The sequence below is a fragment of the Varroa jacobsoni genome, unplaced genomic scaffold (assembly GCF_002532875.2).
Source record: "Varroa jacobsoni isolate VJ856 unplaced genomic scaffold, vjacob_1.0 scaffold_1042, whole genome shotgun sequence".
NCBI lineage: Eukaryota > Metazoa > Arthropoda > Arachnida > Mesostigmata > Varroidae > Varroa > Varroa jacobsoni.
In genome coordinates, this window is record NW_019213944.1 from 55,932 (window position 1) to 68,030 (window position 12,099).

The 12,099-nt window shown below is 38.9% G+C and overlaps 1 protein-coding gene across 2 annotated transcripts in view; it reads right to left on the bottom strand.

The window, feature by feature from the left end:
• LOC111266019 (uncharacterized) overlaps positions 1–3,173 on the bottom strand; it is a 58,766-nt gene extending 55,593 nt beyond the window's left edge. For both annotated transcript variants that reach the window (XM_022843129.2, XM_022843131.2), the window contains exon 1: positions 2,788–3,173. In XM_022843129.2, the coding sequence (XP_022698864.1) occupies positions 2,788–2,885 (98 nt within the window). In that variant the 5' untranslated portion in view covers positions 2,886–3,173. The remainder of the gene's footprint in view (positions 1–2,787) is intronic.
• Positions 3,174–12,099: the final 8,926 nt, after the last annotated feature.

Below are 12,099 nucleotides of genomic sequence, written 5' to 3' on the forward strand. Positions count from 1 at the left end.
TGTAATAATATACTACGTATATCATGTACGGTGTTTAGGTGTTCCTGGTATTTGATAGCTTCTAATAACGAGATCATGTCATATTCGATTTAAATTTCGCGCCGTTATCTTCTAGGTATGGGAAGTATGATAAATTGCCATACACATATTTCCGCCAAATTTAAAGTCTGAATCAAGTGCCGGAGCTTCCTGTGACAAGAGAAATCCTGTATCTTACTAGGATGTACACTCAGGCCAGCTCATTTCCGTCCATCCCTAACGTGTATGCTAACTGATGGTATCATCCGTCCTTACTAATCATATGTAAATATTAGATTCAACGCATATATATACACATGCATATATATGTATACTAACTTAATTAATAATAAGTATTAGAGACTTTGTTACTAAGATTTTACCATTTAAGGAGCAGAATATTGAGACCATACATTGCGGGCATATTCATTCAATATATGTATCGCAGCACAAATGGTAAGCTTTGTTAACAGAATCAAAGCATAAAGGTCTGTGGGATGTATAGCAGTTTCACTGTGTGATATCGTAGAAGCACATTTTCGTTACAAAAAAAAAAAAGCAGAACTAAGCACAAGTCCTTGTTTCAAATAAAAGTGACTATTGATCTTGTTTATCAATATGGAAAAAATAGAACGTATCAAGGTGTTCTGTTACCTCTAAGGGTTAGAGAAGGGTTAGAGTGAAGCAAACTTTTCTACCGGACTCATTTTTAGGGTCATCTGCACGGTTTCATAAGCAGTTGTGATGTCTATCTTCATCTAATCCCTAATTTATTGAGCGAATTTATGATTAAACCAAGCGACGGGACACTATCTTGCATGGGTTACGATGTCGAAACTATGACAAACGTTACTAAGTAAAATGAAATCAATCAAGTTCCCACGTCAATAGACATTTTGAATTTGGTGCGCAAAAGTGCAATGGCCTAACTTAAGCTTACGTTTATATAGCTCAGCACTCGGCCAAAGCGAATGGAACATTGCTTTATTACAATCATGGTATAGTCCTTTATATCCTGTGGATGGCTCTGTCATTGTGCAGTCCTGGCTTGTAGCCCTCTAAGCTCAAAGACTGAGCTTATGGTTTAGGTTCAATGACAAACGAAAACTTCAGAGCCGTCGTCTGAAGCAATACTTGATGGTAGTACCGAACGTAGAATCTGAGACATTTATATATAGTTTATGAATTTATCTCAAACAGCAATAGCACATTTGAAAGCATTATTAATGGTCATCTCTGCTACGATCAAGCGTAAAGGAACAAATAAATGAATTCACCTTTTTGTTCAAATCAACAATTTCAAAAAAAAGCGCGTTTTCTCGAGAAATTGAGTTATCTTTTCAAAGTGTTTCGGCGCAATCTGTCTCACCAAGCTGTGGGTGAAAGTTCAATATCCTAGTGTACGAGTCGACTACCAACAAGCAACACCACCTACAATGGTTAGTCAATTCAAAGCTAGAAGAGGTTCAATAATGTGAACTGCTATTGCCGTCTGTCGTAAAGAAACTCCGGTGGCATCGACACCACCACAAATTGGCAGGCCATTAACGCAATAGCAACAGCAGTAGTCTCAGTGTGAGCTGTTACCTGTCTCTTAAAGCCTAATGACCGCCAAAGCAAATTAAATCGTTGTCCGTATCGTCAATCTATGATATCTCCGTTCTTCCAACGAAGATGACGATCCTGCCGTAGTTCCTAGCTATGAGTTTATTCCTTTTACTCGGGCTGTTTTTAATTAAACAAAAACCAGGATTGCTTTTTGATGCTTTAATTGTATAAAATGGACGAAAATCCACTAGAGCAGTGTCATATCAAATTGGAACTTTCTAACTTAGCCGTGTTGCGTGACTGCCATAACATGTAGGTGATCTTTTAATGGACTGATAGCAAGGGACAAGTCCAGTGAGCATTGTTCTTTACACTCAACTGAAGTTAGTACTGTGTTTGTAGTACGCAACATATGTATATGCATTTAACATACTGCTAGGTTGTAGTATTTATATAACATATAATAATAACCTTCTCTTTTTCTATATGAGGATGTTGGTACGCTCCAATTTTTAAATAACCGCCGTATTTTAAATAATATATATTAACGATAATGATAGGCGTACATTTCGACGTTGGGAAGCATTTTGTGGAACGTATGTTGTTTGTTGCTAAATCGATAATCGATCAGTGAGAGCCATAAAATAATAAAAGCCTCCTTAGTCAACAAAATCTCCAAATTGTGACCCTTGTCACCCCGTAGTAGAACATTGCGATAGACGTTCGTTGACGTCTGATTCAACTGTGATAGCTAAGGCGTTTGTGAGAAAACCTCAGCACTCAGATAACCTCCGAATCACTTTCGTGATAGGTTCATTAGACAAACACACATTTGCCACCCTTTGCCGAGAAAGTGAATTTATCATTAGTTTCAATTTCCTGTCTGATAGCCAGTATACGCGTTGAATTCAGACAGTGAACAGCTTTGTAAATTAAAGTATGTCCGATGAGATTCTATACCATCTTTATTTTTTATTTAACAACTTCTAAAAAGCTATAGTGCGAATATTCTGCATGCGGTAGACACGTTAAATTCAGTCATACAGGGCGAGAGAACCCAAACGATCGCTCATTGTAGAACGATATCGCCGTTAATAGTTGGGCTATTTTTTTATCCATCAGACATATTTCCATAAAATGTGTCATTTCGGAGCTGTTGTTAGTGGTACGGACAGATAGAATATGTCGATTAATTGATGACATTGTCAATGTTACACTTACCTCTCCTGGGCGGGCTGAGCGTCGGCAAGTAGGAGCGATACTGCGGCCAGAGCCAAAAGGAAGACGGCCCAACCGAGGGGGGCCCGACGCGCAACCATCCTCGGGAGCTCCTCGAATACGGCGACGGCGCCAAAAGGCTAGATTCACAGTCGATAGTGAAGAAGCACGAATGTGCGCGGCTCACGCCTCGTGGCTACCTTGTGTATATGTCAGTCAGTACAAGGGGGAAAGGGGTACTGAACGCCGACTAATGACGAACGTACGCAGCGTAGTAACAAATAATCAGAGAACAACCAATCTTCTGTCTGTTGGTTGTAAAGAAAAAAAATAGATGAGTAAATAGAATTACACGGTGCACGGACCACAGGGTTCAACTCTGATCTCGGACGAACGCAGGGCACGCCGCGGCAACTACTTTATACCCCTCATATGACGTCATCGTGATGCCCTCTCCACGTACTCTCTAGGCCCGCCCATGAAGGGGGAAGCGGCGGCCATAGAGTTACTTTGGACAAAGAGGAGACGTGAACGATATCCTTCGGTGGCGCCTAAGAAAATATGATAGACTGTTCACCATTTCGAACATATGAAGGATAAACGATCACGGCCAGGTTAAGCCGAACAAGACGTGGATGGCGTGGAATCCGTCTAAGTGGAACGCGTCTACAACCAGCGACGCGTCTATATCTAACCCTAACCGTATTAAAAGGCTACAATATTCTAAGCCACAGCTTCGAACACAATTATGTTGTACATGGTACGTCTTTCCTCTTTTTGACCTAGATCATAGCCACCTGCCGGCCCATAACCAATCGGACTAACGATAATGTTTATCGAAGGAGGAACTATGTACTGTATATCAGTAAAGCTATTGTTCCACTTCATAGACGCTTCAACACAATCTTTGGCACTGTAAAAATCTGTAATAAAAATGGGTTGTGAAGTTGTACTATTTTATTTTATATTTCAGTTTAAATTCGTGTTGCTTTTTACGCAGAAATCCACACACGTATGCATCAATACGTCCTTAGTCACCTGTGTGGTTGCTATTTGTACCGTAGTTTCAGGTACGCTGTATGACTATTCATCATTCTTACAAATGTTTAAATAAATTTAGACATTAATGCGAAAGCTCTCGCAGGTAAGTAGCACTTTCAACTATCTTTTTCAGCGTTATAATGGGAAAAGAAAGAAATTCTCAGAGGTCAAACAAATAATGAAATACCTACGTACGTAGTCCTCATTATGAGCTAAGTCGTTTTAAGAGTAAAAGCCAACATATAAAGGCGAATTAGAGCAAGCTGACTGTGCTTCACTTACTCACAAGCCAAACATTGAGGTAGCAATTGAATGGTGGATGTCCTGAGGTCGTGTATTTCAACTGTAGAAAAATATACTCTAAGATTTTTCTGCCATCGCCACAAGATATCTAATTCACCATATTACTTCATAACAGAAAGAACTCAGAGAGTCGACATCACTGGCTAAGGCGCATCAACTTTGGTGCTTCTTAGGACGATCCTTTCAGTCCCTTGCACTTTTTCTTATCCACTACTGACACCACGCAATGTCCCGTTAAAAATTTGCGATCTTAGTATATCTGTTAATTATAATACTCGTAGTGGTGCTTTAATTTGCTCTTAAATGCGTCGTGCTCCCATAGTATAGGAGATTGTTGCTTTCGTGCTACGATCTTATTCGATTCTCTGCCTATTAAAACCCGTATTAAACCAAAAAATGTGTCCTCAGCATATTCAAGTCCACCCTCAAAGTGTATGTTCCAAAGAAACTGTAATTACTGATGAACATAAGGACAAATTAAGACGTTATAGGACATTGGAGTCAAACTTATATATTAGTTCTCTAACGGTTCCCAGTTTTTGTCATTGAATGAAGCAGGTGACGGAAAAACAGCACTGATACCTGTTGCAAAGGGATTGTAGTTTGCTATAAAACAGCTTTATTCGTCACTATTGTCATGGAAGAGCCATGCTTGATTCATCTGCCTTATAATTAGTGTTATATTTTGATATTCAATGCTAGAGGCCATCTGGGTCAATTTCACTACAATTACAGGCATGTGCCTTTGAAGCGAGGAAGACCTTGAGCGGTTGTATAACGGGCATGCGTTCATGCGCATTCAGCGTACCAAATGAAAGTCACTTTATTACAAAATAATTTATTTGTCAAAGTAAACGTTTTTGTATTCTGAGCAAAGATCAGTTATTATCCAATCTTTCGGCACTGGATGGACTCCCTATTAAGATTAAAAACTGCTTTTTTGCCCCCAATATGACGGTGTCAAATTTGCATTCTATTTCTGAATGATCTGAGAAAGACCTCTACGAAGTAAACTAAAAACTCCTTAATAAAATTTTGATTTAAGGGGCTCGAAAGCTCACCACAACGGTTGAAAAATCATTTTCGATACACACATTTTTCATACAGACATGACTGACATTTTAAAGAAGTGGCTATTATTTGCTGATCGGGCGTCTAAACAAGCATAAATGGTTAGTCTTTGCGTCCTTAGAACTTTTAGCCTACTACGATCCTAAATTTCATACGGTGAAAATATTTTGTATACGTAGTATTTGAGCGATACTATTGCTTAATGCAAGATTATTATTAGAAACTTACTTGTGGATTAAAGAAAATAGCTTGAAAATGACAAGTTAACGACATAGGCCCTGAATCGAAGCTGTAATCATAGTGGATAGTGCTTGTGTCGAATAAACATACGAAAATTTTTGCTGTGGGGAAAAATGTTTTCCTTGGTTTTTGAAAAGAACGCATAATAAAAATCAATCTTAACTTAAACGCGTCCTTTGGTACTGTTCCTGAAGCTAACGAAAAGTAATTCTGCACTATTATACATGGTTGTCTTTGATTATTCCATCTGGATATAGGATGTTGCAGTAACTTCACAAAATTCTGTGCCATGCTTCTGTAGTATTACCTTTTTCACATAGACGTATTAATCCATATGTGTTGTGTAACTTGTCATATAACTTTAAAGACTATTTTGTACACAAAGTAACTCTAATATCTAAAGTGCAGAAAAATTGCAAATTTGTTACGTTGAAAATAATTGTTACTTAGTGTTGTTAGGCGTTAGTGTCTGTTAGCTAGAAGCGGTTTTCGTCGTCAACAGTAGAACTTATTTAAGGTTCATTAGGTAACATACCTGTGTATACATATGATAAAAACTTGAAAACTTTGGTTAATTGCTAATTACATAATGTAACCAGACGTAACGCGCCGAGAATCATTCCATGTATTGCTAGTCAATCATATTGCTTCTTGAGATACTCCATGGAGTGTTTGCACCTGCATAAGCTGCATACGAACCTGTTCCTTTTTATGAAGGTGTATACCTTTAAAACATCCGTAGGAAACGCTGACATCTACACGATCAAACGTACGAGTTGTTACATACTCGGATATCTTCATATAAGGGTTACCTTGAGTACGGAGAAATGGGGTCTCGTCCTTGCGTACATTAAAAACAGCTTGTCTGTGGTCGCGGCGATTACTAATACCCAATAACTGTTATTTCATGGTAGCGCTCACCTGAAACACGTAAACGGATCAGTGCAGTCGAGTATAGTCAATGTGCAAAGAATCAAATGCCGCTACGAACTTACCTCTGCGTGATGTCACCACTTCCGTTTCGTGTATCCATACCATGTTCGAAAAACCGGTTTGCAGAATAACAGGCCTACCCTAAGTGAAAGCGACTTAACTTAAACAACACAAAATCATCTGCATAGGAGACAACATGTACCTGAAGGTAGCATTTTCTAATTGTCTCTGGCAGGTTATTAGGCAGGACAAACAAGAACAGTGAGCTCATATCACCGCTTTGCCCAACCCCAGTCACTTGCCCAACGGCTTCGAGTTTTGTAGGTCTATTGGATATGGCCACTTAATTCTCTGGCCGTATGTCCTTAAGCAAAAGGATGGCTGTAGAGTGTTGAGGATCAAGACCACGCTATGTCTATCCTATTCACCACCGACAGTTTATGGGTCCGAAAAGCTGATGCACAAGTAGTAGAGTCAGCAACGTATCCTACCAGCTTTTCTTTGGTTTGTTACAGCAAACCAGGTTTGTTTGTTTTATCCAACTGTATTTGTTGTGTAGTATATGCTATGCTATACGGGATAAACAACATATAGGAGTAACCTAAGATTTCAGCTCGGACTTCGCACCTTAGTGTAACTATGAGCTCTGTTAGGGCGTTTGACCGCTCACATCGATTAGAGCATCAAATCATTTGTATGTAATGATTTACTTGAATACTTCATCAGAACTCAAAAGTGTCGTGAAGACCCCGCTTGAGTGAATAGTAATATTTTAATGAACTGCCTATATTAAAAAAAAAGCCATTTGGAATAACATGAGTATAACTTGTCTTTTACGACCATAGACACCGGATCCTCTTATTATTTTTCATTGGCTATTTCTTTCTCGCCAAATGTTGCTTGCTGCCTCATTTAGAAATATTTTCAAAGGCTAAAACATTCATATTCAAAGCTCGCAAAAATTGTAATTGTAGCATGAAAACAAAAAATCGTATTTCGGCCATTCTCTGACATCCAGAGCAAAAAAACATTGGCAAGATACTACAAAATCGGCCGGGTCGGCCTGGCTAGTGTACAAGTTAAAAACGGTATACGCACATCTATAAATTTGGTTTTTTAAGGTTTGCAGCGTGTGTTTTTGGGTTTTGGTGATCACCGAATTCGGAGCCCTACCACTGCCTATTTTTAGGTTAGGCCTTTGGAAAATTTCTCTGCTCCCTCGTTAGAAGATTACGAGTAGCGAGACAAAGTAGTATTGATCCACAGACAAGGTAGCCTATCTTTTCGTTGAAGAAATTAAATGTGTGTAATTATACAATTCTAATTACATTGTACGTTTCGAGCACATTTTAAGCTTACTATAGTAACCAGAAGTTGTCGATAACTACAAAACGAGAAAAAGCACCTTCAAGACGTTACTTCGTAATAGCACATACCCCAGATTAGATACTCCATGATATTGTGGCCAAAATTCCATTATATCGCGTTCGATAAACGTTATGTACTTTGACGCTTCTAAAATAACCCACAGTTGGGTTTTGTTTTATTGATTATTTAAAGCTTTACGGATAAGCCACTTTGCTTTACCCCACTCTTCGCCTTTGCCTTTGTATACCTTTCACAAGGCAGAAAACACAAAATGGCGACATGGAAATTTTCTGCCCAAACATTTCTGCTATTCGATAGGGATACGGCGACCTGGAGGAGAGGAACCGAGTTGCAGAAGGAAAGTAATTATTTTAGAAGTACTAAGTGGTCAGTTACTCCATATTGTAGCTAATCCTATTGAAGCAAAAAAAGTACCTGCCCTAAAATTAAAGATAACTTAAATTATAGTTGGGTAACCCTTGGTTTAATGGTTGAAGGATGGTTGGCGAAATGCGCGCGTAAAGAAGACGTCAATAAAAGTGCTTTCGGTACGAACCACCATTTATTTGTCTTTGACGCTTTTGTGTGCAGTCTGCTTAAAAAACCTCAGAGAAACGACCAAGTGACATTGTGAGGCAGCAGATCGTATTGATAAGGCACCTTTCCTATTTAGTACAAAACAATACATGTCAGCTAGCGAGTGTGAGGTCTATCGAGCATTGATCCTAATGGTGGAAAGCGATAGTTTTTTTTACTCTGAATATAGGAACAAGCTGAAATTCTAGTCACTAGAGCTTACGTGAAAAATTTAGTACCAATCACATCCTGTAGCGTAAAAGTTTGCAAGGTGTGACAGTAATATATGTGCTTTTTGTCAACACAAATATTTATTTTAAGGTTTGCATCAAACGATTGTCCTAAAAATTGCAAACCTCAGCCTAATAAACAGTTAATACTGGACTGGAGAAATAAAATTGACTTCCACGTCCGATTCTCCTTTTTCAACTATAAATATAGGGAGACGTTCGTCTTGTCGTTGAAAAAAACAACAGATTCGATTTGCCAAGGATTAGCATGCTCTAGATAAACGATAGAATTCTGCCACAACTGTGGCACAAGCGTGGTGACGTAAACCGGTTGCTGAGTCATTGATTTTTTGAAAGGTTAAATAGAGGCCACACCCCCATTTAACCGGGTCGAAATAAGAGGAGAGTTTAGGCGCCTGCTATGCGGGCCCATGCGAACCACGATGGGTGTCTACGGAAAATAAAGAGCCCGATGCTGAACTTGGCCTTATCGAGTCGTGCCATAAAAAAACCCTTAACTCTAGATCTCCATAAAATGCTAAACCCACGCAGATAGCCTCCATCCCTCATGAAGCTTTAAGAACTGAGTGTATATTAGTCTAGCCTGTGTTCATATCAGAGCACTTTCTCTATGTTCGCGCACTAAAAGTACTGCGCACTGAATAGCTAACTTATAGGTTAGAATGGGAACAGAAATCAGTGTCATAAGTAGGTAGACATTATCTTTTAAGAGAAAAAGTAGGAATGAATGAGTAGGCCTACGAAGAAAGTCGTGAAATATATCCGCAGGCAGCCGACCTGAACGTGTGTCCTGTCAAAAAGATGCACTAGACCAGCACTCTTATCGTGAAGCTGGTAAATCGACTTTATTTGTATTACGTAATCCCATTTCAGTCAGCAGGGTACGTAAGACAGCCGTGTATTGGATGTGTTAATAATGATCTGAAAGATTTTGAAGTTACGTTTTTCGGTGATATTATTGTAGTCGCGCTTTATTGCTATTTGAAACAAGACGTTCTTCGACAATACTGTAGAATACAGGTCGTTCAGAATATATATTATAACATTATAGACTACTTCCTTGTAATAAACAGGCTTCGTATAGATTTAGATAATTTTTATTAGAATTTCAGGGGTTGATTCGTTGAATACACTATTGCTAAGTGATGAGCAACTATAATATTGAGTTTTAACGTAAGGAATCACGGTTTTTCTCCGAAAAAAACATGCAGCATATCATTAGTATTCTAGTAACAATTTAACTGATCAAGTATCCGCCGTTACGCCCTTATTATCTCCTAGCTAATTTATCATTAATATTTTATAATTTCTATATCCGTTCTCGTAAACTATGCTCAGTTCAGGTGTTGAAGACTTTGTCCAGCTATTTTTTTGAAACTCTCCTCATTGTCATATGTATCGTTCCGGTTCTCATTCGCCAATGACCACATGTGGTTTGCGGTCGGTCAATACGATGTTTGGAAAACATGATAGATGCAATAAAGTTTTCTACTCAAGCTTTTACGGGGCGACTTTGCCTGTTACGTGTGTGGCCTGACATTGTCATTGGGGAAGAATGATCCCCCTTTACCTACGAGGTTTTGTTTTTCCCTTGGGTAACGTTGTGCGCTTCGTGCGACTGACCAGCATGCAGATCCCTGTCAACTGTTCTCTTTTTTCATAATGAATAAAATGTGTCCAGCCCCATTAAATGCGTATCATGGTTAGAATGGAACCTGGTTTAACTCTAAACTTAGCCATATCTGCTAAAGCTATTCATTTGTTTGCTTTGTATTGTAGTATAGATACCTCTTCCTCATTATCCACAATGATTTATATTAAAAATTTGTTGTCATGGCTTTGTGTTGTTCGGTACCGAGCGAAATATTGAGAGAAAAAGAGGAGCTGGGTTTTCTTTTGCTTTTCAACAAATCTATGGGGTACCAGGCTCCTAATTTTTGAATGCATACCTTAAATTCGAAGTAGCCACCTACACGCATATAAAGGGAATTGATCTTATCGGCCGATTTACGAACTGTTTGCCAGTCATCTTCCTCAGAATTGCCTTCAAGTAGTCTTCATAGATCTAAGATGGCCGACCGAGGCGGCATGTATCCTCCAGTTCCAAAATGTTATAATTGAACTTCGCGTATCTTACGCAGATAATATCTAAAGACCGTATGCTAAAAAACATTGGAGAGTATTGAACGTAGGTTTGTAAAACGTGAGTCCAGCTGATGCGGGGTTGAACATGATAACATACATTTGACCCTCAATGTAAACCCATACAACAGCCTGGAAACGAAATAATACAAAAATATTTTTGAATCGCGTAAGGGGTTAACAATATTAGAAGGAAACAATTAATAGAGCCAGGAAGCAGAAAATAAATAACAATCCTTATCTATCGATCTAAAAATTACTTGGTGTCACTAAGATATTTGGCAATGACAATGCATTAATTGATATACTTTTTTCTTATCTGATCCAAAATCTATCCAGAGTACGGGCTTCTTTGTTAGTTTGTACATCGAATCGAGTGAGATAAGCTCATCGAGCCGCAAAAGGCTTCTCAAGCTAAATGAAAATTCATCCAACATGTCACAGGCTAAGTTGTCAAACTTGGCATAGCCATACATGTCGGCAGCAGCAGCAGCAGCAGCAGCATGTTAGCACAGGCCTATCAGTGTCTGTTGTCCTATGATACGAAAATGGATAGCCGGCAGTGAGCGTAGAGAGCCCGCTTAATAAGAAACCTAATGCCCCGTGGCAGTCAAAACGAGGAAGATAGATACGCTGAAATCGAAATTTTTAGATTTGGTACGTGCAATGACCACGTTACCTTTCAGAGTGGTACCGATTTATGCTGTAAATGTCGCTGATACCAGTGGGTTTTTCGAAACTGAATACTTTGAATTAAAGAGCTTTGCTGCCATGAGACTTAGACAAAAGCCTAATTTCATGTGATATAAGACCCTAACTATGGTTGCGATGAAATTGCTAAGCTTGGCTTAAACGATTTATTTAGGTTTTCGAAGCACATAACATAGGTATTTTACTATTGCGGAAATCAATTTCGAAACGACCTTTTGTGTCAGACGCGGATGAGCTAGTTGGAAACTTCACAAAAGCCTACGATGCAAACGTATCCTATCAGCTTCACAATGACCAGGTAATAGGTGTAACGAACAACTTGAAACTGGTAAACGAGGGTGTTCGGGTTATTTTTTATCTAACTTTGTTCAACTAATTCGGGGTTGTTTTTTGTTATTATTTAAAAACTTATAAACTGCCTTTGTAAGGCGAAGCGTCCGGAGGGCATACAAGCCATCGCACGCTGAAAGAGCTTGCTACCAGCGAGAAACTAACACCGTTTGATGGATCCAAAATCAAGACCATAGAAGTATTCGTTTCTCTTGTTAATAGAAACGGAACTACAGCTCGGGTTCTGATCTATCTAGGATCGGAAGGAAATATTTTAGCAACGTCGTGACAGTGTCAATTCGGATCGTCACGCCAGTGTTTAGGGGAAAAAGTCCTTCAGAGCTTTGAT